The sequence below is a fragment of the Pipistrellus kuhlii genome, unplaced genomic scaffold (genome assembly GCF_014108245.1).
Source record: "Pipistrellus kuhlii isolate mPipKuh1 unplaced genomic scaffold, mPipKuh1.p scaffold_m20_p_3, whole genome shotgun sequence".
NCBI classification, from domain to species: domain Eukaryota; kingdom Metazoa; phylum Chordata; class Mammalia; order Chiroptera; family Vespertilionidae; genus Pipistrellus; species Pipistrellus kuhlii.
The window spans coordinates 120,018,255-120,043,222 of NW_023425529.1; the positions used below are offsets into that span (position 1 = coordinate 120,018,255).

Here is a 24,968-nt window from a genome sequence, read left to right on the forward strand (position 1 = left end):
GGGATGTGCAGGATGCAGCTGATCGATGTTCTCTCTCATTGATATTTCTAGCTCTCTATCCTTCTCCCTTCCTCTCTGTAAAGAATCAATATAATATATCTAGAGAGAGAGAGAGAGAGAGAGAGAGAGAGAGAGAGAGAGAGAGAGAGAAACGACATAGAAAGAAACCAATTTTACCATAAGCAAATTGATATAAAAAAGAGTTAAATTCTTATGGCATATTTCTGACCACAAAAACATCACCAAACTGGTAAATAAAGCCCCCAAACACTTCTTATATTAACAATGAAATAAAGGTGCGCTATACATACGTTTAAAAAAGATGAACATACATTTAAAAAAGATGAATAAAAACACAATCATGATTTTGAAGCCCATTTATTCTAGTTCAAGAGCCAGGTAAGCCAGAGCCTCGTCCAGGGGCTCAGGGTATGTGGTGGTCACCAACTCTGACAGGACGCAGGCCAACCCACACCCACCCACACTCACTCCCACAGACACACCCATTCACCTGAAGTGCACACCTTTGTGATGTGGGAGGAAATCGGAGAACCCGTAGAAAATCCATGTAGATGGGAGAATGTGCAAACTCCATAGACAGTGTCTTCAACAGAAAATTGATTTCCCCCTCATCAATATTGTAACAAAAGAATGTTGAACAAAATGAATTATTCTAGGACCTGCTGTACTTCTCTGTATATATTGACTTTGTGGCAGCAAACACAGTGCGTTACTTTGGGCTAGAGGTACCAAAAGCTTTTTCTTAAAATATGTTTTTATTGATTTTAGAGATAGAAGAAGGGAAAGAGAAAGAGAAACATCAATAGGTTACCTCCTGTATGCGCCTGAACTGGGCATTGAACCCACAACCTGGGCATGTGCCCTGACCAATGATCGAACCTGCAACCTTTTGGTAATACAAGACGACATTCCAACCGAGCCACACCAGCCAGGGCAAAGGTACAGAAAGTTTTGCAGAAACTAAGAAGCCTTTTACCTGTTTTGTGCCAGAGATTTATCAGTTTACACACCAGGGTAAGCACATCCTACAGCAGATCCTATCATCACACATCCTGAGGCCACACCATGTGTATCAAAGCATTGCAAAAACTGCCTTCAGGAGAACAGAGCAGGGCACAACAATGCAAACACTGCAGAGACCAGAACCTCTCATGATCTTACAAGTGGTGGTAAATAAACAGTATCAACTTCAGAGCCAGGGGTGGTGGTGGTAGGGGGGTTCATGTAAAAGCACCACCCACTTCTCTGTCTGCTCTTACTTGAGCCTCCCAATAAAGACTGAGTCTAGACCAAGAGGCAATATTAAAAACAAAAGGTTAGAGATCATCATGGGACATTAATTATGCAAAAGAAGGCAAACTGGATTTAATCAGAAGCAGCAGACTCGGTGCAGGCGAATTTTCTCTTTGACAGAAGCAGTTAGGAGAACATTTATGGTAATACCGCAGCATCTGCTGATTACAGTCAGAGCTGCAGGACACCGGCGTTAGATCACTGAGCCATCCTGACAGCTCCTGGGTGCTTGAGTCACATCCAACTGCAACTTACAGTGGAATTCATCCAAGTCTAAAAATCAACCAACATGTTTAAACCAGAGAGAAGTAACTTAGTTTGGACTTAAAAAAACACACAAAACACCACACACACACACACACACACACACACACACACACACAAATGAATTATATTTCACACAACTTCAGACCTAATGTAAGAATTTTTGCTCAAAAATTACCCACTTAAGGAATTTTCTGATCTATTTATGCACCCTGAAATCAATCAAGTTTTGAAATTTCTAGAAAGAGGTTAAACTTTATTAAATAAAAATATAGAAAATAGAGGTTTAACTCTTGATAAAAATTCAGCACAAAATCTGACATCTCTTAGTGCTTTGAAATAATACATCTAAATATTCAGAGAGTAAATAAAATTATTTCTTTATTTGCTAATACTCATCTGAGAATATATTCTTCCATTGATTTTTTAGAGTGGAAAAGAGGGAGAGAAAGAGAGAGCGAGAAACAATGGTGTGAGAGAGACACAGCTATTGGTTGCCTCCTGCATGTGCCTCCACTGGGGCCAGGATCAAGCCTTCAACCAAAGCACGTGCCCTTGACCAGAATCAAACCCGTGACCCTTCAGCCCTTGAGCTGACAAACTAACCACTGAGCCAAAAGGGTTAAGGCAAAATAATAATTTTTAAACAATTAACTTGGTTGCTACGCAAATATAGGCAAATTCAAAAGCTCAGAGAAATATAGAATTGCCAAGCACTGTGACATTAGGATGGCTAGTCTATGAACTGCCAGTGAAGGACAAGCAGGAACACCAAATGCATTAGTACCATGGGGGGATTGCTGAAATGGCAATTAAAATAATGACATTCTATAGATATTCACAATGAAAACTTTCATACTTAGGTGTTTCTGTGGGATTTCTTGTGGTCAAAAACATACTGGTATTTAAATTTAAATATTTGAATGACACATGAGCCTAAAGAACAAAAGATTGTATTAAATTCTTCTGAGATTAAAATTCACAAAAGTAAATGTCTCATATTTTATCCAAAATCAACACCAAAGATTTTCTTTCCCCAGTTGCTCTGAGAGTTCAACTAAATATTATTCATAACATGAGAGATTAAAGAATGAAGAAAACAAAAACTTTAAAAGGCCGATTTGAAGGAAGCCATTGAAACTCTGGCCACAAGGGATGGCTCTATTGTTGCCTTATTCTCAGCTAGATAAACTGTTTGAAAATATGTTTGCTACAGTTAATCGCTAACACAATATTCATCTGTGATTTTAAAATCTGAACTTTTAAATTAATTTCCTCAAACATTAAAAATGTCTGTAGACTTCTCTTTACAGACATAACCTATTGATGGTAAAAATGCAACTGGAAAATCAAAGCCACTCACAAAAAAATAACTGAAAAGGAAAAAAATAAATCAGTTGAAAACTTCAACTTAAATAAATATTGAAATATATAATTGAATAATGTACCAGTTAATGTTTATTGAGCAAGTATATGTATTGATATAAGCTTCAGAGCTACATACCAACAAGTTTAAGGTACTCTTGCTTGTCTGAAAGGGACCATGAAAAAAAGAAGAGCTTACATTGGCTCATTTTTAGTGTTACTGAGGTGCCAAATGAGTTGTGCACACTATAAACGCAATAGGGCCCTGGCCAGTATTGCTCTGAAGGTTCGTAGGTTCGATTCACGGTCAAGGGCATGTACCTGGTCAAGGGCACCAAAGGGTTATTGGTTCAATTCATGGTCAAAGGCACTAACCTGGGTTGCAGTTCATTCCCCACCCTGGTCAGGGTGCATGCAGGAGGTGAGGCAACCAATCCATGTGTTTCTCTCTCATAGATGTTTCTCTCTCTCCCCACATCTCTTCCTTTCACTCTCCTTAAAAATCAACAGAAAAAAATATCCTCAGATGAGAACAATAACAACAAAAAGCAATAGAAGGTCAAGCTAGAAATAGCTGAAGTGAAGACAGGCTTCACAATGGCACAGTCTCAGTTGAGCTTTGTAGTAACAACAGGATTTGAGATAATTCACAATTTCTAAGAAACCCTACCTAAGAAAAAAAAAAATCTAAAAATGCTAAAAGATCCCACCCTGTAGATGTGATTCAGGACAAGTAACAGTTATGCAGATGAACATACCAAGAAAACACATAACATAGGTCATCTGATACTAATCTTTTTAGCTTCAATATGTGTTGAAATTTCACATAGAAAATGTCTGTGTAATGGAGTTTGAACCAATAGCACTTGTTTCTCTAGTAGAAGTTACATGTTTATTCTGTACTAGTTGACCGTCAGGCACAGAGGGAGAGATAAATGGGAATCTAGTTACAGCAAGTTAAAAGTCCCAAGAACTTACCAACTTCTTTCCTTCCAGAAAAGATTCCATAAATTTTCTGGGGAAGTTTAACTATAGGGCTAAAAATAAAGAGGGCGTGGAGCCTGAGGAGGGAGGTATTCTAGTCAGTCAGGCATTTTGCTAGGGGGACAGCAGACCCCTGCTGGCCATATTCTAACCCTCCCACACAAAAGGAAGGAAGGAAGGAGCTAGGAAACTGGGAAGTGCAGGTGATGTGGTACAAAAAGATGAACTATAGAAAGTTGCACTAAAGTCAACATGTTCACGAAGTTTTCAGAGCAGCATGCCAGGGAAGAGGCCAGTAAAGCAATGGGCAAGAAGACATTAGAGGGGCCACCCATGAAAGAGGAGCAGGAAGTCAGAGCTAGTGGAGGAGAGAGCTAAAGGCCATGGGATAATGTTGACCAAGTATCACCTGCTGGCATTGCTGCTGATCAGTCCCTGATTTCCATGCTATCCTTTGCTATGAAGAATGTAAGACTGTTCTTGTAATATCTCTGGCCTGGAGTGCATTTATTTACATATCCATTTAGGATCCATGCAGCTTTCTTTTTGTTGTCTTTTTTAAAATAACTGGCTCATAAACATTTGTACATTCGTTTATGGAACTTATTTACATTCTCTCATGCCTCAAAACAAACAAGCAAACCGAATCTTGATATTTTATTATTAAAAAAAAAACAAAAATAAGAGAGTAAACATGTCTGTTAATAGAGAAGCAAATCTGATTAGGAATTTAGCTGGAGGACATACCTACTGCACCACAATCAACTGAGAAATTCCTAGGCTGATCATAAAGGGACACTGACCTCTTGATGGGAGAAACCAGAATTTGGAGTAAGGAACAAGAAGGCTACTTTTTCTGCAAGTTTGGATGAAGACACTGTTACAGAAGTAAATTTCTATGTAGACTCTAATTTGGGAACAAGTTGGTTTTAAGGTGGGTGTATTCATCAGACTAAAGAAAAAAAATCTTATCAAGCAGTCCTATATAATAAAAGCCCAGTGACCACAACGGCAGAATGACCAGAACGACTGCTCAACAAGTCACTATGAGGTGCACTGATCACCTCTTGGACTCTTTCCTGGGCCAGCAGGCTCTGATTGCTGATGTCGAATGGGGACCTGGTGTGGGTGGTGGGGGATGCGGGTGGTGCCAGGCCAACACCCCCAACTGATTGGTTGCCCCAAAGAGAGGGCGAATGGTGCCGGGGGTGGGGTCAGTGAGTGGGTGGGAATGGCTGACCTCTAAGTACCCCCTGGCTGTCAGGCTGGATGGGGACTGGCGAGTGGGAAGAATGGGCCAACCTCTTGGTCCCTCCCCTTGGCCTGCAGAATGTGATTGCTACAGATGGCAAATGGGGAACGGGGGTGGGTGGTGGGGGATGCAGGCAGTGCTAGGTCAAAGACACCCCCCCCCCGCGCCCCCCCCCCCCCCCCCCCCCCCCCCCGCTAGTTGCCAAGGAGGGTGACTGGCGGCAGTGGGTGGGGCCAGGGATCGGGCGGTACGGCCCACCTCTTGGTCCCTTCCCCAGCCATTAGGCTCCCATGGCTGGATTGTGAACAGGAACAGAGTGGGGGGCGGTGGGGGGCAGGGCCAGCTGCTGGCAGCTGGGGAAGATGGCCCTGATAGCAAGCTAGGCTTGGGGGTCATACTCTCACATGATTTTGTGCACCAGGCCTCTAATGAAGATATAAGTATGCAAGTTGTGCTTAAAGGAAACTAATCATAGAAAAGTGAATACATTTAGACCATATTTATTATCCCTCCAGGACATTTTTGATCCCACCAAAGATACCACTCTGTCCAAATAATGTTAAGTACCGACATTCAGATGAAAAGAACTGGAAGGTCATGTAATCTAAATGTCACTGTGCCTGAGAGGGAACTAAGCCCAGAAAGATCAATTATGAGGAAGGGTGACATGGTGGTTGTCCAGTGCCCAGGCTTGGGGTCAGGCCAGCTGAGGAGTAAACCCCAACTCTGCTACTGACTTCCCACTCCACTAAATGTTCATAATTCACTTTAATTTCATTTTTTCTGTGAGTACTTTATGCCATGATACACATTATGCTCTATGTTTTAATGGGCACTTATATATATCACCTTGCTTTTTCTTCATAGGGAATAGGCAAGAAATACCACATTTGGGGGAGGGGACATTTGTAGAAACTCAGGCACAGTAAAGTTAAATGATTTATAAGGCAAGCCAGTGTCAGAGCTTGGCCAGGTCACATTATGCCTGCCCATTGGCACAATGTGCCCTGGATTGCAGTTTCTACTCAGAAGAGGAATTGTATGTACTTAATGTAATGAAAACACTGCACATTTGTAACAGTGTTGCTTTCTGCTATTTTTCATTACAACTGCATAGTGTTTAAGCTACATTATGGGTTAAATAGACTCTTGAGGGCTAGCTGGTAACTTAACCACCATTTATAACATTCATAACATTGTTTCTGTGGGAAACTGCTTTGAGTTCCAAAACAACTGATTTAGAAATTAACTTTGGGAATTCAACTAGTTTCAAAGTAGAAGATTGTCTCTCAGACATTTCATCTAATTGGTTACTTAATTCCAGCAATAACAATGGACTGCCTACTATGTAGCACCAGCCAGTGTGCTAAAGCTGGGGGTGAAACGATGAAAAAGGTCTTAGACCCTGAGGCTTTCAGATCGAGGACGGAGAAGCCTGTTATTAAACAAATAAATTGTAAATAATGCTAAAACAGAACTAATGTTGGGGGGTGGGGTGGGGGAAGAGAGGAAGAGAATGTCATAGGAGCAAAGAACAGAGGAACTAGCTTCTGGAAGAAACATTTGTGTTGAGCTGGCAAATGAGTACAAGCCTATCAAGCCTAATGGGAGGAGGCATCCCAGGTAGGAGGATGAGCAGGAACTAAACACCAGGATGTGAAAGGGTCTCATGTGTTTGAGGAAATAACAGCAGGAATACAGGGGGAAGGACTTGGGCAATAAACCTTCAGATGCTGTTCAATCATAAAAAATGTAAGCAATTGCTGGAGAAAGAAATAATGAGGAAAGGATTAAAATAGTGTATAAGCAAAAGTGATCCATATTGGAGCATCTTATCTTAGATTTCAAAAGGATGACTAGATCAAAAAAATTATATAGACCCTGCCCCATATGCAAGATAGTAATTGCTGCTCACTCATTTCATTATTGTTGTTTTAATCTCCGTGTGTCATATCATCAACCTACACCATTCTGGTTGACCTATATAAAATCCAAGTTTATAAAAGTCTGCCTCATGATAATTACTGTTTTAGTGATTACGGTGAAGGATCAGCACAAAATAAAAACTGGCACATTTCAACTGTTTCTTTATGCTGCTCCAGTTAAATTATCATATTTTTTTACTATAAGAAACCACCTCACTGTAAAAAAATGATTCAGGATAAAATTCAGAATAAAAGTACATCTGACATTTCAGCCTGTATAGAGATGAATCTTAGTCAATGCATGTAGAACTAGTAGCATTGCCAAAATACAGAAGCAAGGCTAGCGGAAGAGAAAGAAAAGGAAGAAAGAATGTTTTAGCTCAAGTACATTTTAAATTTCAGGGGAACTTTTATGTATTCCAGGACACCACCGATTTGCTGATGGCTAACGGAGGGTGTTTAAACTAAGTAAACTGTATTTTTTCATGTGTAACATAAACAAAAAGATCCAGTCCACAGATCCTTTGTAAACATTAGTTAAAAATAATCCTGACCCTTCAGTGTAAAGCTTGTTATGTACACACTGGGACTAAAATACCCCATTTAGCCTAAGACAAGGTAAAAAGGGTTTAAAAAGCCAAGTATAGAATTTAGAATGTAGAACACCATAGTTGTAGTTGATGGTATTCTCTGTTCTATGCTTTTGATAACTAAAAATAGCATGAAACTCCGCCTCCCCCCCACCCCAACCTTACTTAGTATAGATTCTTCATAGCTTTGATAAATTATTAGTTGGTTCTTTCTTTTTTTAAGAACAAAATATCAGCTTTTATACTTGAAGTCTTAGCTATTTTTCTGAATCCTGAGACTTTATCCATGAAATTGGGTGAGAAAAAGGAGGGCTGAGGTTTAGGTAAAGGGGGCTAAGAAGAGAGTTCAAATGGTTAAGTAATTAATTGTGAATTAGAAGCTGAAAGGTCACTTGGGTAAATAGTTTCTAGCTGTACCCCTCCTTCAGTCTTTCTATATTCCCTTCCTCACCCCAGGTCTATATTCTTGCCTGTCTGAAATCCTTGGCATGGCTCATGACCATAACCCATCTTCTGGAAACCAAAAAATATTGGAGCCCAGGCCTTCCTCTATTCTGCTTAAGGTTTGTAATAATAATAATAATAATATACTACTACTACTACTACTACTACTAATAATAATAATAATAATATACTAATAATAGCCTAGGTGGCATTATGCCCTCACGCTGTCACAAGATGGCCATCACAAGATGGCTGTGCGCACAGCAGAGGCAGGGCCTGGTGGCTGCTCCTGACGGTGAGGCCTGGGGATCCCGCAGCTCTGTGCAGCATGCAGGAGACTAGTCCCAGCGTCTCCTCTGCCTTGCGCAGAAAAGGCAGGTTCTGGTGGAGGAGGCATATCTTGACCTCTCGGAAAGACAGGTGAGGCTGATCAGCACTGGCAGAGGCTGCTGGCAAGGCCCGGAGAGAGAAGCTGGGTAATCAGTTCCAGCTTCTCTCTCCGGGCCTTGCCAGCAGCCAAGCCCCTCTCTCTTTTCCAGAGGTCAGCAGTTCAGCCCGCTAGCCAGCAGCCTGAGGTGGCTGCTGATCAGCCCCACTTCTATAATCAGACCAGGAGATAGGCCCAGAGATGCTGACTGGCATAGAAACTGACCAATCAGAACCAAATCTGGGTGAATTGTGAGGAGCCAATGGCTATCTAAGGGGTGGAGCTTTTGACGCTGACTGACATAGAAACTAACCAATCAGAACCTACTCTGGATGAACTGCGAAGGCAGAACCTAAAATGGGGGCTGAAGAGGGGTTTTAAGGGCAAAAACTGTTTGGAGTAAGGTGTAAAGAAAGAGATTCAATTGTTTAATGACCGGTTTGGCAGTGTAGTGCATATGGTTGGCTATCAGTCCAGATATAGGGATTATGTGTTTTTGTCTACCAAAAGCATCTCCTCCTGCTGAAAAAGGCTCCCCTCCTGCCATTTAAGCAATCTTATCCTATATAATCTATCTATATGAATAAAAGGATAATATGCTAATTAGACCAGGTTGACTGGCCATCTTCCAGATGTCTGGCTTCCTTCCAGACAAAGACATGGTGGTGGGGGTCAAAGCAGAGGCAGTTAGGGGCCATCAGGCCGGAATGGGAGGGCAGTTGAGGGTGAGATCAGGCCTGCAGGGGAGGACAGTTAGGGGCAATCAGGCAGGTAGGCAGAGAGGATAGGGGTGATCAGGCAGGCAGGAGGGCATGTAGGGACGATCAGGATGGCAAGCAGAGGGATTAGGGGCGATCAGGCAGGCAGGCAGGCGAGTGGTTAGGAGTGAGAGGGATGTCCGACTGCCAGTTTAGGTCCAGTCCCACAGGGATTGGACAACCCCTGAGGGGTCCCAGATAGGAGAGGGTGCAGGCTGGGCTGAGGAATGCCCCCTCCATGCATGAACTTCGTGCATCAGGCCTCTAGTATTGTATTAATAGAACTGAGGCCCAGAGATGTTAGAAACCATGCCCTAGATGAAGTGTCATGATACACCTGCCTCCCCCCCATCGCCACCCTTCTGCTCTATGAGGCCTGCAGAAATCAGTCCATGCACCTCCTGCATCACACTCCATAACCTCACCTTGATGTCCCAGTTTTCAAGCTCTGTTACTCCCTGGGAATTGTTTTGGTGAATTTACCTGTCAAAAATGTGAAATACTGATTATAATAAAATTGTCTTTCCTCTAACTTCAACTCTTTCTTTAATCATACAGCTTACACACTAGAGAGGCAGGCATTAAACAAATAATCAAACAAATATGTAATTATAACTTGCAAATGCAATGAAGGAAGAGTAAAGGATGCAATTATGAAGTATAACAGGGGGCCTGATTTAAAGTTTAGAGGAAAGACAGTTGTAGAAAAGCTTCTATGAGAAAATAACATCTGAAACCAGGGAGATAAAGAATTATTATAGCAAGATAGCTTTGGTGAGAGAATAGCATTCCTCGCAGAGGGAATAGCATGAAGCTCTGGGCGGAAGGCTCAGTTGTTGGAACGCAGTGAGCAAAGGAAGAGTGACTCGACTGAGACTGAAGGGGGTGAAATTTTATTCCAGGAGCCCAGGAAAGGCACTAAAAGATATTAGGCAGAAGTGTGGTCTGACCAGATAATGCATCTCTCTGATGATCCTTGTTATATAACTCAGTTTTTCAAAAGAATACATCATTAGTCCAAAAAATTAAGAGAATTATCAATGTAAATCTTTCCTATTTGCAAAAACAATGAAAGCAAATGTTCTTTTGATAGTCTTTATGTAGTAAAGTAAATAGTATCATTGACTATACAGAACCCTAGTATTACAATGTAACATGAAAACAAATTATAGAAGATAGTATACTACCCCAATTTAGAAAAAACAAATAAAAAAAAACAAACAAAAAAAACCCAAAGCTTGTATAACATTCATGAGGCATGTGAGAATTTCAAAATAGTGAAAAATTGTTACAAAGTTACATGAAAAATTTGAGTTTCTTACTTGAACGATGAACTTGAAGTCCTAATTTGTATTGGAAGTTATTCTTTCTAATATGAGTTTTAAAAGATCTTTATAATCCCCATTTTAAAAGTAATACAAAAGTGAATTTTCAAGGACATAGTTCATGAAATAAATTATGAAATATTCTGTTTAGTACACACATGCTAACTTTATCATAAACAAAAACACACCTTTCTAGTGAACATAAGACTTTAGTAAATACTTGCTTTGTTCCTGATTGTTGGGGAAATGTTATTAGAAACAAAAACAGAGTAACCACATGTTATATTAATAGTTCTAGAATGAAATAAAGTTTAGACATTTGAAATGTCTGGTACTAAATGTGGATTTCTTAATTATTGAGAGGGCCCTGAAATATAAATATTCACAGGTTCCAAAGAGTGCTGCCAAATAGGTTATGATGCAAAGAATACACAACCACCTGGAGAACAAAATCTGTCTGACTGACTGAATTTTTAACTTGTTAGTAAAACCCTCATGTGAAATGTATTCGATTGAATAATTTACCAAGATTATTTCCATGAGCTTCATAAAGTGCCATAGTTGATAAAAATAAATACAGCATACTAATCATCTTTCTAAGTTTGAACCACTGCCATAGATTCCAGTGTATCCATTTTGTAGGTTACTAGCTTGGCTTAATCGTACCTGTTTTCTGACTTGAAACCCAGGCTTCCCATAGATATAACGTGGCCGGTCCCATTAAGTATCCCCTTTAGAGGGAAAAGGGGGTGAGAGTAAATATTCCCGGGTGTAGCTGATACTTATTTGAAGCCAAGCATAAATGTCTTCCCTGAGAGGCGAGTACCCTGGTGGTTTCTCATCTCTGACACTGACACTCGGGTGATGGCTAGAGCAGGAATGAGTAACTCCAGGTGGAATAATTCTAAACCTACATTCTCTTTCCTGGAACTTGCTTTCCCAAGTAAATGGTGTTTTTGAAAGTGACCCCTCCTGTGATACATCCAGGTGGTTCCCCCTCTTCAAATATTTAGAAGTTGAAGGGAGACTGTATGAAGTGAGACAGTACAATGTGTGTACCGCACAAAGTCCAGCACTCCACATGTAAAAGTCACTAAACAAATAGTCTCATTAACTGGCCACTTGTCCCTCCTCCTAAGAATCACAAAACTATAATAGCAGCAAAGTTCCGGACAAAGAAGAGAAGTCAACAATCAGGTATATTATCTGCCAATAAGTGAACTATCGATACACGGTCCAGCCTCCAGCTGGTTTTGACACTGAAATGTGCACTTACTCTTCTGAAGACTAAAGATGTACTTTAGAAGTTAGTATGACATTTTTAACCAAAATAAGAAATGTTCCAACAAAAGGACATTAAGTAGTGGAATAAAATGACCCTTATCTAAAAAAGAATGGCAAGTTGAGCTGAATCAAGCAATTAAAAAGATATGCACTGGTACCCTTTCTGCTAATTTAATAATATGAAAAAAATCTTTAAAAGAAATTCTTTGTTCTACCATCGAAACCTCTCAATTTGGTTATTTTAAAAAATCAAGCAAAACCAGAAACTAAAATATACAGCCTCATCTTCCAAACAGAAGATGACATCCTTACTGAAGAGGCTTGAAAGGCAAGGCTGCAGCTTCTGTCTGCCATTCAAAATAATTCCTAGTCTAAGTGGTCCAATCCCTTCACTAGTTTCCATTTGGATGAGATGGTTATTTGACCTTATACTTTTGGGCAGAGATCAATCAAGATAGTCTACCAAAAATCAAAATGACTTATTTAAATTAACAATCCTTTTTAGAAATAGCTTAATGGATTTTCATATCATCTGAATTGATTTTTTAATTTAAACAACAGGTGATTGTTAATAATGAAATATTAGAATATAAAATTTAGGGCAACTTGAACATTTGCCCCTTGATAGAATTTCTACTTGAGATCATGTGTAGTTATTTCTAAGAGGCAATGCCATGAGTCCATATGTCACGAGCCTGCTACCATGTTGGGAGGACAAATGCCTGCAGAGAGGGCCATGCATCCCATGACAACGGGTTCATTCATATGTATAGCACAATCTGGGATGGCGATGCAATCATTTCAGATCTCACTGTTATTTAAAACAAATCCATAACTGAGCAAAAGGCAGGATGGTGACAGGAGTTAATGTGGGTTTTACGCTATTTACAATTGCTTTTTAATCTACTAAATGGCTGTGAAAATTGATGCACTGTTAGGAGTGCTTTCCTATACTAGCAGGGACACAGACTGCTGTGATGCAGTAACCCTATTACCTTAAATGGATTTTCTGCAGTGCTTTGTGCTTTCTCTATTTGTATGTGATAAGTAGGCTCCTGATTTTATGTAAATGATTAATAAAGAAACCGAAAACATCTTCGCATTTTATTGAGATGTATTTGATTTGCTTTTAGAAAGTAAGTTGAAGTAAACTTGTAATTCTATCCTCATTACTTATAAAGTCAACTTTGAGCTGTATTTCAAATAAATTAAGGAATCATATTCCTAAGAGATGTGGAATTCCAAACCTCCGAATCATTTAACTTGACTAGGAACTTGACCAGCACATAGTACATTGAGGGCTATATAACCTAAAGATAGTTGTAAAAATTCAAACACATCAATATGAAATATTAACAAATAGCACCTTCTCTACATGCTCTACACACTGTACTCCACATGCTGACAATAACATAGGTAAGAGGGCAGAAGGGGTTTTCAAAGAAGGAACTGAGGCTCTCGTAGCAACCTGTTATTGTTATATATAACATATATATGTCATATATATTTTATTTAAATATCACTATCAACAGACAATGTGTGAATGGCCAATAGTAACCCATAGCTGCCAGGAGACTGAGTTGCCTTTTTGGCTGTGACACATGTATTACTGTAAATGTGTGACACATCTAAGAATCATTCCTCCCTTCAGTGGATGTGACATGTTTGATAGTTGGAGCAGCTTTGAATCCGAGAATTGGAAGCTGGTTTTTACACCTATACAAGCTATGAATAAAGACCAGCTATTGATAAAAGAAAAAAATACAACTCATGTTCATGATGTTTAAAAACAACTTAAAAACCATCTAACCAATTATCAACTACTTGCTTATTGTGCTAATGGTTTTATTTTTCCAAGAAAGGGGTTAGAAACAGTGAATAATTAAGCTTTCATTCTAAGATATTAATTGTGCTTGCAAACAATAGTTGCTTCTACATATAATTGTGTTTGTAGGAAATAACCCTCCTGGCTTTTTTCTCTCCAACTAATACTTTAAATTCTGGTAGTCAAAGAAAAAACAAAAACAAACTCTGTTATGTACTGGCAAGAATTAATCACTCAGGAAAGTTCAATCAATACATACGCCCAAATGTGCATAAACCAAGAATAATTATTTTATAACTACCGAAATAGTGGCAACGTCCTCTCAAAGATGTCTTCCTTTTTATACCTATCAATATATTTCATGCTCTTATTATTTTTCTCCCTATGACAAGTTATTGCATTGACATTTATAAAGTGCATGGTTAAGAAAATTGAATAATTGGTTGTCTGATTACAATTTCACTCTGAGCTTAATGTGGAGTTTTAAAGTCTTTTTCCGTCTGCTGTCTCCGATTCCCTGTGGTAAATTGGTCTTTTCAAGGATTTAAAATAACTTAAAGTGATGTTTTTTCTAATGAAGAAACACAAAACTATTTTACTGCCTCAAAACAAATACAAAGGAGAAAAACAAAAGAATTAACAATAAACCTTATATGACAACCTGCTATATCTGGAAATCAGAACTTCAGAACACAGCAGTTGCTGAAGCAACTTGAATATGAAAATAATATTTAATGATACTAAAGGTAACAAAGCACCAGAAAACATTTCTTTCATCCATCTTTTAAAAATCTCTGTTGTACAAACATATGGAGTAAATGTGCAAAAAAACAAGTGTTGCTAAATTAGTGCATGAAAAAGTATTGTAATTGCATATCTTGACAAAAGAAATAGCATAATAAATCATATTCCAGCCTTCTTAAAGCACAGGAAGTAAGCAATATTCTTATTTCATAAATCAGCGTGAAGTGGTTTATTTCCCACGATAACATAAATACTACCAGGCGAGGATTAATAGAGCTAAGAGAATTAGGATGGCATGGTATAGTGGTTCCCCACAGCTGCTGGCGAGTGTTCACTGACACAAAATGAAATATAAATAATTCCTGAAGCTAAATTTATACAAATTTAAAACGAGCATTATATCTTCTTTTTTATGTTAAAATACTCTTATTAAAAATAAAATATAGGTGACTGCAAAGGAGCATCTTTTACACCCAGTTGTTCAACAATGAGTCACTGAACTCCTATTATGGGTTGAGCTCTGTTCTAGGAAGAGCCCCGAGCATAGTTGGTGAGGTCCCTGGCCTCCTGGAGCTGGCTTCCAAGGGGTAAGGCAAGAGGCTGCTCACTAGAGATAAGCAAGTAAACACATCACATGTCAGAGGGTGGTCAGAATATTGGAGAAAAGAGGCAGGGTAATCAACTGAGGGTTGGGGTTGCTATTTTAACAAAGGATGGTCAGAATACAGAATAAACCTCCCTGATAAAGTGAAAATGGAGCAGAGAGGTCTGCAGGAATACATGGAGTGAGCATGTCTACATTTTGGAAGGAAAATGTTCAGGAAGAAGAAACAGCAAGGAGACACTAATGTGTTCTAGGAATAGCGAGGTACCTGGGACAGCTGGAGAGGAGTACGCCAGGACAGGAGCAGCAGAAATAGGTCAGAGAGCTGAGGTGCACAGATGGCTTGACCCTGTTGAGCTCTTATCCCCCTGGATGGTTTTGAGAAGAAGCGTAATCTACTCTGACCTATGCTTGAGCAAGCTCACTCACCCTGCTGCCACATTCGGAGCAGACCAGAAGAGAACAGGGTGGAGCAAAGAGGGCAATTAAGAGGCGGTTCCCATAACCCTCTTCAGAGAGGATGGGACTAGATTCCTTTTCCTAAAGAGATCCAGGGCAAACATGAGATGCTCATTCAATAGCACTCATTTCAATATTGACTTTCTAATTTATTTCCTGGTGTCCCACCTTTTTCAAAAATGCTGTTATGCAGAGACTCGTCTCAATTCCAGGTTTTTCTTAGAAAGTTACTTCAGCCCTTCACTCCATCTTAAGTTGTAGCTGGATTTTCTCCAGGACTTCCTTACAGATCAGGGGCTTTGAACAGTTTGGTATTTGGAAGCAGTGAGTGACCTGGCACAGGAGGTTGGAGCAGAATTAGAATGATGGCCTCAGATGGCTTTTCTAATCTCTAAATTTGGTGGAAAGAGCTATTTTTCCCCCTTCTTATTTCTTCCAAACGTCTTTGTATACTAGTGGCCTGGTGCATGAAATTTATGCACAGAGGGGGTGGTTCCCTCAGCCCAGCCTACACCCTCTCCAATTGGGGACCCCTTGGGGGATGTCCAACTGTCGGCTTAGGCCCAATCGGGATTGGGCCTAAACTGGCAGTCGAACATCCTTCTCATAATCTAGGACGGCTGGCTCCTAACCACCCACCTGCATGCCTGCCTGATCACCACTAACTGCCTCTGTCTGCCTGATCATCCCTAACTTCCCTCCCATGCGGGCCTGATCTGCCCCCAAATGCCCTCCTCTGCTGGCCAATTTGGTTCTATTGTAATTGGTCAGTTTCTATGCCAGTCAGCATCTTTGGGCCTATCAACGGGGCCTGGTCAGAAAGGTGGGGCTGATCAGCAGCCCTAGTGGAGGCCTGGCGTGAAATGGATGCAGGGCTGCTGTCCAGGCTTGGAGGGAAAAAAAGAGAAAGGCAAGTGCTGATCAACAGCTGCCTCAGATGTTACAGATCAGCCCCCACTTCTCTCTTCAGGTCTCTTTCTGGGCCTGATTCAAAGCCCCTGAGCAGTCATTGCTGGGTCACTGGGCCTGCAGCCAAAGTAGTCAGCACTGGGTCGCCATGGCAACCCAGCACTGACTTCCGGATCAGCCTTTGGTCGTAATCCATTGTTACATCCTAGCTTTTTATTATAGAGATCTTTGCTACTTCTAAAGACATACTGTTCCTTTGCTTTATTTAACCTGTAATCCTCCTCCTCCTCCTCCTCCAAGCTCACACAGTAGCTGCATCAACCTTAAATTAGGCACCTTCCTCTAAAGAGCTTACCCATCTCTATGGCTTCAACCACAGGCTTATGGCTGCAAGTATTACACCTCTATGTTAAGCCATTTCCTTGCCTGCACACCAGTTTCTATCTGTCAATAGAATGTTGCTGCCTTCTTTCCTCTTCCTTCCTTCCCCATCCCCCATCTCCCTCTTCTACTTGCTGATGTCTAAATGCAGATTAATTTTCTCCTAGAAAGAAAGAAAAACCTGCTCTTCTTCCTTACATTCCCTATTTTGTATAGTGGTACCACCATTTTCCCACTTAGCTCATTATTTCTATCCTCAGGAAGGACAGGTGAGAAAATAGCAATTCTAATTATAGCACATCTCTCTACCTTTTATCTAGCAATCACTCAGCTAGAAATCTTTGTGACAGTAGCCAGATATTTCTGTAGTGGGAGCTTGTGGAGAACCCTGGAAAAGAGTACACATGTAGGCACACACAAATTCCTTTTAGGCCGTGCAATATTTTTGCTGACAAGTACCCCCAAAGAATATGATGCTGGAGGGTGAGGCAGACACAGTGTTCACCAAACATTCCATGTGGCTTCCTACATTTTCCCACACTGCTCTGCAATTAGGTTGGAGCCATGTGAATAGCTCTGGCCTCAGTGCTAGTTAATGTCACAATTGGGATGAGGCAGTTAAGAGACAAAAATGTCTCCTCCATCCCCCTTTCCTTCAGCAGGGAGAGGATATAGCTACATGCTGGTGTGAGGTTGACTGGTCCACACTATAACTCATGTGGGAGAGAAAACCCCTCTACTGAGTAAGTCAATGAGATTCAGGGTTTGTCTGATGTGACAGTTTTTATTATCCTGAGTAATAAAGATTGCATGGTCCTTGTTAAATCCATCTTAAATGTGAAACAGATTATCTTAGTACTTCTGTCATTCTAAAATTTGTAAAAATCTTAATTTCCATTAGTATTTCCTTCTAGCACCATCTTGAGGATAATGAGTACAGAAATTTATTCCTTAGCAAAGGAAGTTACCTAAATTGAGTTTCAAGAATATATATCTGCTATTCTAATATTGGAGGATTTGGTAAGTCTTTTAATGTAATATTGATTCTCTGTTAAAAAAATATATGTAATTTATATTTATGTGTATGCATACATATATACATGTCTGACTTATAGTGCTTTCTCAGCTTTTGTTTTCTAGTCCCCCAAAAGAGCATACATTTAAAAAATGTTCTTGTCCTTCTGTTTTTACTAGTTGCTTTATTCCATTGTACTTATCATCAAGTGTATCAGATCTACAGATACTAAATGTTTGCAATACTAAATGTTTGCAATAGACAAAGTTTTGCATCTGAACTTTTTTTGGGTAAAATTTTGACTGAAGGTAACCACTGAAGGCAACAATTAGATTGTCCTCAGAGTCATCTCTGAAATCCCTGTCTCCCACGGCCTAAATTAGGTGCCCTCCAGTTTTCCACAGCACGGTAGCATGAGGATGGACAGTTATCCCATTACAACACAAATGCTTGGTTATCTATCTCCCTCCCAAAACTGTAACCTGTGTGAGGTCAAGTTTGTGTTGGTCTCTATGTGTTTCCAGTTCTTAATATAGGACCAGGTTTATAGCTGCTTGCTCGCTGAATGAGTGGATTAAGGAAAATTATTTTTGAACTTTTAAAAGCTAATTCAAGACTTATTGTGGGGATTATGAGCTTTATCCTAGAGTAAGTTTCATAATTTTAATCAGATTTTCAAAGAAACCAGGTGCCCTTCAAAAACTGGGGGGAAAAAATCACTTATGTGAAGTCGCGCGCGCGCGCGCGCGCACACACACACACACACACACACACACACACACACACACACGATTTTCAAATATACCAGCGATATAACGTTGCATTTGCCCATTTCAACACTCAACTGCCCACCACAGAGCTGCATGAATCTTTTCTGAGGACGCTCACCAATTTATTGACTCTTTCCTACTAGAAAGCTTTGCATTCTCTAAAACCTGATATTTGAGCAAGTTCTGGCCTTCTCTAGGTTATTTGTAAAAGTGTTAAGTAAGCCTAGAGCTAATATCAATCTCTGAAGAAACCTAGCCTTAAACTTTTCAACCTTTTCTTCTTACTGTTTGTTTTCCTTTCCTAAGATCTTTTACCATAATTAATCCTTTCATCTATTCTTAGAAAATGAAGTCTCATATTTATTTTTTCTTTTGGCTATAGCAATTACATTTTTACATACCTTGAAGAAGAAAGAATATAAAACCTTCAGGCATTCTTACCTTTAAAATCTTCATTTGTCAGGTGAGAAGATGCCTTATCCTCTACCTAGATAGCTTCCTGTCACCTAACACAATACACTAAAGAATGAACTATTTATATATTTTTTTAAAATCCATGTTTAACTCATTAATTGTGGTTATTTTAAATCGTTGAAGCAGAAAACAAAATGTAAGATATTTGAAAATGAATAACTGCATTGGTTTTCTTGCTAGATGTGGAAAAGCTATTGTTTAAAAAATGTCTGACAATAGAGCATGATCATACTCGAGAGGCTGAAAACCAACCTCAAAACACACACCTCTTCCCTTACACTTCACACTACATATTTAGTGGCACATTTATAACAAGGCAGGACATGACTTTACTCTTAGAACTTTTTTTTTTTTTAAATTAACAACAGTAGTAAAACTAAAGCTAGTTTTTAAGCCCTGAAGATTTTTTTCCTGATATTGAGTATACAAAATATGAAAATATATAAATATATTCTTTATTTCTAGATAAATTTCAAGAAGTATATAAGGATTTTCATGATATGGTCTCCGTTTGCTTCTCTGGATCAATCTCCTAGACTCCCAGGTAATCCCTCCAACACACCAGTTTCAATGTTTTTAAAAAATAACAGCATAGATTCTGTATCCTGCAACTTCATTGTATTTTGTTTATTGTTTCTAATAGTTTTGTGGGGTTTTTTGGCGCAGTCTTTAGGATCATGTCACCTGTAAAATGTGATACTTTTACTTCTTCATTCCCAATTTGGATAACTTTTATTTCTTTCTTTTGCCTGATTGCTCTGATTAGGACTTGCAGTACTATGTTGAATACCAGTGGTGAGAGTGAAGATACTTGTCTTACTGACCTTAGAGTAGGGGTGTCGAACTCAATCAGAGAAGGGGCCAAAATCTAAAATCCAGCCTAAATCGCGGGCCGAATGGTTTACTGAACAGTCATAAACTGTCATTGTGATGGAAACACAGCGGAGTGCAGTGATGACAGCGTGGTGCGGGCCACATTGCAAGGCCTGGCGGGACGGATTTGGCCCGCGGGCCTTGTGTTTGACACATGTGCCTTAGAGGAAAAGCTTTCAGTTTTTTACCACTCAGTATGATATTAATTGAGAGCCTGTTATATAATACATGGCCTTTATTATGTTAACATACTTTCCTTCTATTTAATTGAGTATTTTAATCATAAATGGATATTGTATCTTATCATCTATTGATAAGAACACATTACTTGTATCCTTTATTTTGTTAATGTGGTATATTACATTGATTGATATCTGTATGTTGAACAATCTTTGTGTCCCTGGAATGAACCCATTTGATTGTGATGTGTTATTTATTTATTTATTTTTAACGTACTATTGTATTCTATTTGCTAAGTATTTTCTTTAGGATTTTTGTTTTTGTTGTCGTCAGAGATATTGGTCTGTAATTTGCAAACAACAGCTCCAACAAGGGGTTAATATTCAAAATATATAAAGAACTCATACAACTCAGCACCAAACAAGCAAGAAATCCAATTAAAAAGTGGCAGAGAATCTCAACAGGACTTCTACCAAGATGATGTACAAATGACCAGCAGATATATGAAAAGATGCCCAACTTCATTAGCAATTAAGGAAATGCAAATAAAAACTGCAATGAGATGCCACCTCACACCTGCGAGAATGGCTATTATCAATAAGACAAGTAATAACAACTGTTGGAGAAGTTCTGGAGAAAAAAGGTACTTTCATTCTCTGCTTGTGGGAAGGTAAACTGGTATAGCCACTATTAAAAACTGTATGTAGGTTCTTTAAAAAATTAAGAACAGAGTTATCATATGATGCAGCAACGCCTCTTCTGGGTATTAACACACAAAATTTGAAAACATTTATTCACAAGAATATGTGCATCGCTATGTTCACTGCAGCATTATTCACAGTAACCAAGGCATGGAAACAATTAAAGTGTCTTTGGATAAAGGCCTGGATAGAGAGGATGTGGTACGTATATACAATAAATATCACTCAGCCATAAGAAAAGTCAAAGTACTGCCATTTGCGACAACATAGATGAACCTCGAGAATATTATGCTAAGCAAAATAAGTCAGTCAAAAACAGCTAAGAACCATATGATTTCACTTATAAGTGGGATATAAAACTGAAATTCATAGACACAGACAACAGTATGGTGGTTACCAGAGGGAAAAGGGTAGGGAGGTAAGAAAGGTTAAAGAGGGCCAGATATATGGTGATGGATTATTTGACTTGGGTGATCGGTACATAATGCAATATACAGGTTATGTATCATAGAAATGTACACTTGAAACCTATATAATTTTGTTAAATATCACCATAATAAATTTAATGGGAAAAAACACACACACACCTGCCTCAGGACTCTGTCTTCAACCTTCTTGTCACCTTACTGCCATCTCCTTCATGTCTATCCTCAAATGCTGCCCTGTGGTCAGGCCTTCCATCACTTCTTTATTTACAACTGTGCACCTCCTCATGCCCTTCTACCTATCTGTAGCAATCTCTGTCCCCTTTCCTCTCTTCCTTCTGGGATTTTTATTACAAACATGTGAGTTGGAGCTACCAATATGGTAGCCATGGCCACCTGACTATGAATCCCTTTAAATGGAGTCCAAATAGAGATATGGTGAATTGGAAAACACACGATGATTTAAAAGACTTTATATGAAGAAAGAAAAGTATCCGATAAATAATATTGTCACATTAATTACTTTGAATACATTGGGTTAAATAAAATTATTACATTTGATTTCAAATATTTAACTTCCTTATGTGTCCTGTCATCATGTCTACTAGAAAGCACTCAGAAATCTTTTAAGGTACCTCATGTCTATTAAACTTTTTGGTTTCTTATTTTCCTCTCTTTGTGCTTCTGATTGTCATATTCTTCCAGTTCGTCAATTCTATTTTGTTTTTCTAAATTGACATTTTACCTATCAATTTAATTTCCTATTTTTATTTTTTCAATTCTAAAATTTCCATTTGATTCTTTTTATAAATTCTAATTTCTCCAGTAAAACACTCCATTATCTCTTCTCTGTTCACACTTATTTCTAAAGTACTCGACTCCAGTCTTTGTTCAAATACAATTTTCCTACTGATAATTCCAAAATTTATATCTCTGACCTGTTTCTGGACTGTATTTTCTGAATATTTTAGATAAGATTTATTATTACCTGCCCAAAACAAACAAAAAACAAAAACAAAAACAACAACAACACTGCTCTTCTTCGGAATTAAAACAAAAGACTAGTTAAAACTGCATTCAAAACACCTTTATTGACATGTATGATTTTTCTTAATTACTAGGTATGAAGGATATAAAAAAGAGAAACTTAAAAATCATCTGATCTCCCATAACCATATATTTTATATCCTATCTAATAAAAGAGTAATATACAAATTGGCTGTCACTCCAATACATAAGATGGCTGCCCTCATGTGAACACAAGATGGCCACCATAAATGGCCAGCAGGGGAGGGCAGTTGGGAGGAACCAGGCCTGCAAGGGAGGGCAGTTGGGGGCAATCAAGCCTGCAGGGGAGGGCAGTAAGGGTGAGCAGGCTGGCAGAGGAGAGAAGTTGAGGGTGACTGGGTCTGCAGGGAAGGGCAGTTGGGGGGGACCCAGACCTGCAGGGGAGAGCAGTTAGGCATCAATCAGGCTGGCAGGGGAGTGGTTAGGGGGTGATCAGGCAGGCAGGCAGAAGCAGTTAGGTGCAATTAGGAAGGCAGGCAGGCAGGCAGGCTGGAAGGCGAGCAGTTGGGAGCCAGCAGTCCTGGATTGTGGGAGGGATTCCAGATTGGAGAGGGAGCAGGCTGGGCTGAGCAACACACACACACACACACACACACACACACACACACGCACACACACCCATGCACAAATTTTATGCATCAGGCCTCTGTAATATATATATATTCAGGCACATAAAAAATTCATTAAAATCTATAAATAAATGAACATACTCATGTGAAACCAAACAATACCTGTAAAAAAGTTTTTAAATGGGCATATATCTTTTGTACTCTTTCATACTTTTAATGAATACCTTTTATTTCTAAGTGAGTCTATAATTTTATAGACTCACTAGTTTAACATGATTTGCTTTTATTAAGTTGGTCTATTTGAAAAGTAACAGATTGATGACAGTTAAGGGAGAAAAGGTATATTGAAAAAACAACATAGTAAATCTGAAAACCTTTTATAACAGACTTCAGGTAAAGGAACACAGTTATTGTTATTTCAATTGTACTTTCTACATTTAAAGGTAGTTAAAAATTGACAATAAATGCTAATCAAACTGAAATGTAAAAAAGGCATGCAATTTAAAATATGGGAGATTAAGGATCTTAATAAGATGATGATTCAACTCTCAAAAATACATAGAATACAACTTCCATTGATGTTGAATTTGTTACTTATCCAATTATTGCTAAACAATTAAGAAAGACATAATAGAGATCTTGCTCAATTAAAAATGTGGTTAAAATGGTAACTGTGAATGCTGGCTCCACCTCTTCTGAGTTTTAGTTTATCTGTAAAATGAAGATAATAATGGCTCCCATCTTGTGATAACAAATACCTAAATATCTTAGCATAGTGTGCAATCTATAAACCAAGGGTTTAACAAATGCTAGCTTTTCTATTCAATAATATATCATTATATTCAATTTCCCAAACTTGTTTACTACCTCCTCTTTTTTTTCTAAGATATTTTTTCACCAAAGCTATTCAAATGAACAAGTAACAAAAATAATTAAAATAAAGAGAATATTCACACTAAGCTCTGAATTCTGCCTGAAAGTTTTAAAACAACACAGTTTACTAGTATTACAGAGAACAAAGCTATACTTTGAAATCAGTCTGTTCTGTCAAAAATACAAAAAAAGCTCAGAGGATGTAATTGAATGATGATAATGCTCCCTGGCCAAGAAGCGAGGACTCGGCTCGCTCTTTAAAGTCCATGCAAGTGAGCATTGTTCGCTACATTTTAATACAGACTTTCCACCCCTAAATTGACTCTTTGAAATAGTTAGATAATTGTTGTACACTTTTAAGTCACTTTGTCAGTGTTCTTGAACTGTGAAAGTAATTCATGTTGAACTCATAAAATATACTTTCTAAGGTCCAAGTTTAAGTGATTTGTTTCCCAATAATAGAGTCCAGTTAAATTTAAAAACTCCTTTGTACTGGACAGTCCTTGAAATGAGTGCTTTTTATCTACAGCCTTTCTGAGAAAAGCAGCCATGGGCAATTTTTGTGTGCATATAAACCTACTATCACCACCCCTACAACTGACAAGATCAAAACTACCATTCCCACCACACTCTTCCCATTGCTTCAGTGATTCCTTCTATTGCTCTTACAACCTCCACCATAACCACCACTAGCTCTCTAATCACCACCACTAATTATAAATATGAATACACTGATTCCTTTCATTTAATCCTCAGAACAAGTTGAGATATATTGCATCTATTTTATAGAAGAAGAAATCTAGGCATAGAGAACTTAATCATTTTTGACCTATCTATACTAATAAAAGGGTAATATGCTAATTAGACTGGGAGACCTTCTCAACATCCTTCTGGACAAAGCCATGGTGGCGGGGCTGAGGCAGAGGTGGTTAGGGGCGATGAGACTGGCAGGGGAGGGAAGTTGGGGGCAAACAGGCTGGTGGTGGGGAACTTGGAGGAGATCAGGCCAGAAGGCAGAGTGGTTAGAGGCGATCAGGAGAACAGTCAGGTGAGTGGTTAGGAGCCAGCAGTCCTGGATTGGAGAGAGATGTCTGACTGCTGGATTAGGCCAATCCTAAACCAGCAGTTGAACATCCCCCAAGGGATCCCAGATTGGAGAGGATGCA

The 24,968-nt window shown here is 39.0% G+C and overlaps 1 protein-coding gene across 4 annotated transcripts in view; it reads right to left on the minus strand.

Annotated features, from left to right (window-relative positions):
• The window catches only part of DIAPH3 (diaphanous related formin 3), a 473,874-nt gene that overhangs the window by 20,142 nt on the left and 428,764 nt on the right, over window positions 1–24,968 (minus strand). Inside the window, exon 28 of one of the 4 annotated variants that reach the window (XM_045588686.1) lies at window positions 9,749–9,806. The exons of the other annotated variants lie outside the window; for them this stretch is intronic. Coding sequence (XP_045444642.1) covers window positions 9,775–9,806 — 32 coding nt within the window. The 3' untranslated portion in view covers window positions 9,749–9,774. Of the gene's footprint in view, window positions 1–9,748; window positions 9,807–24,968 lie in introns of those variants that run through there. 4 annotated transcript variants of the gene reach the window in all.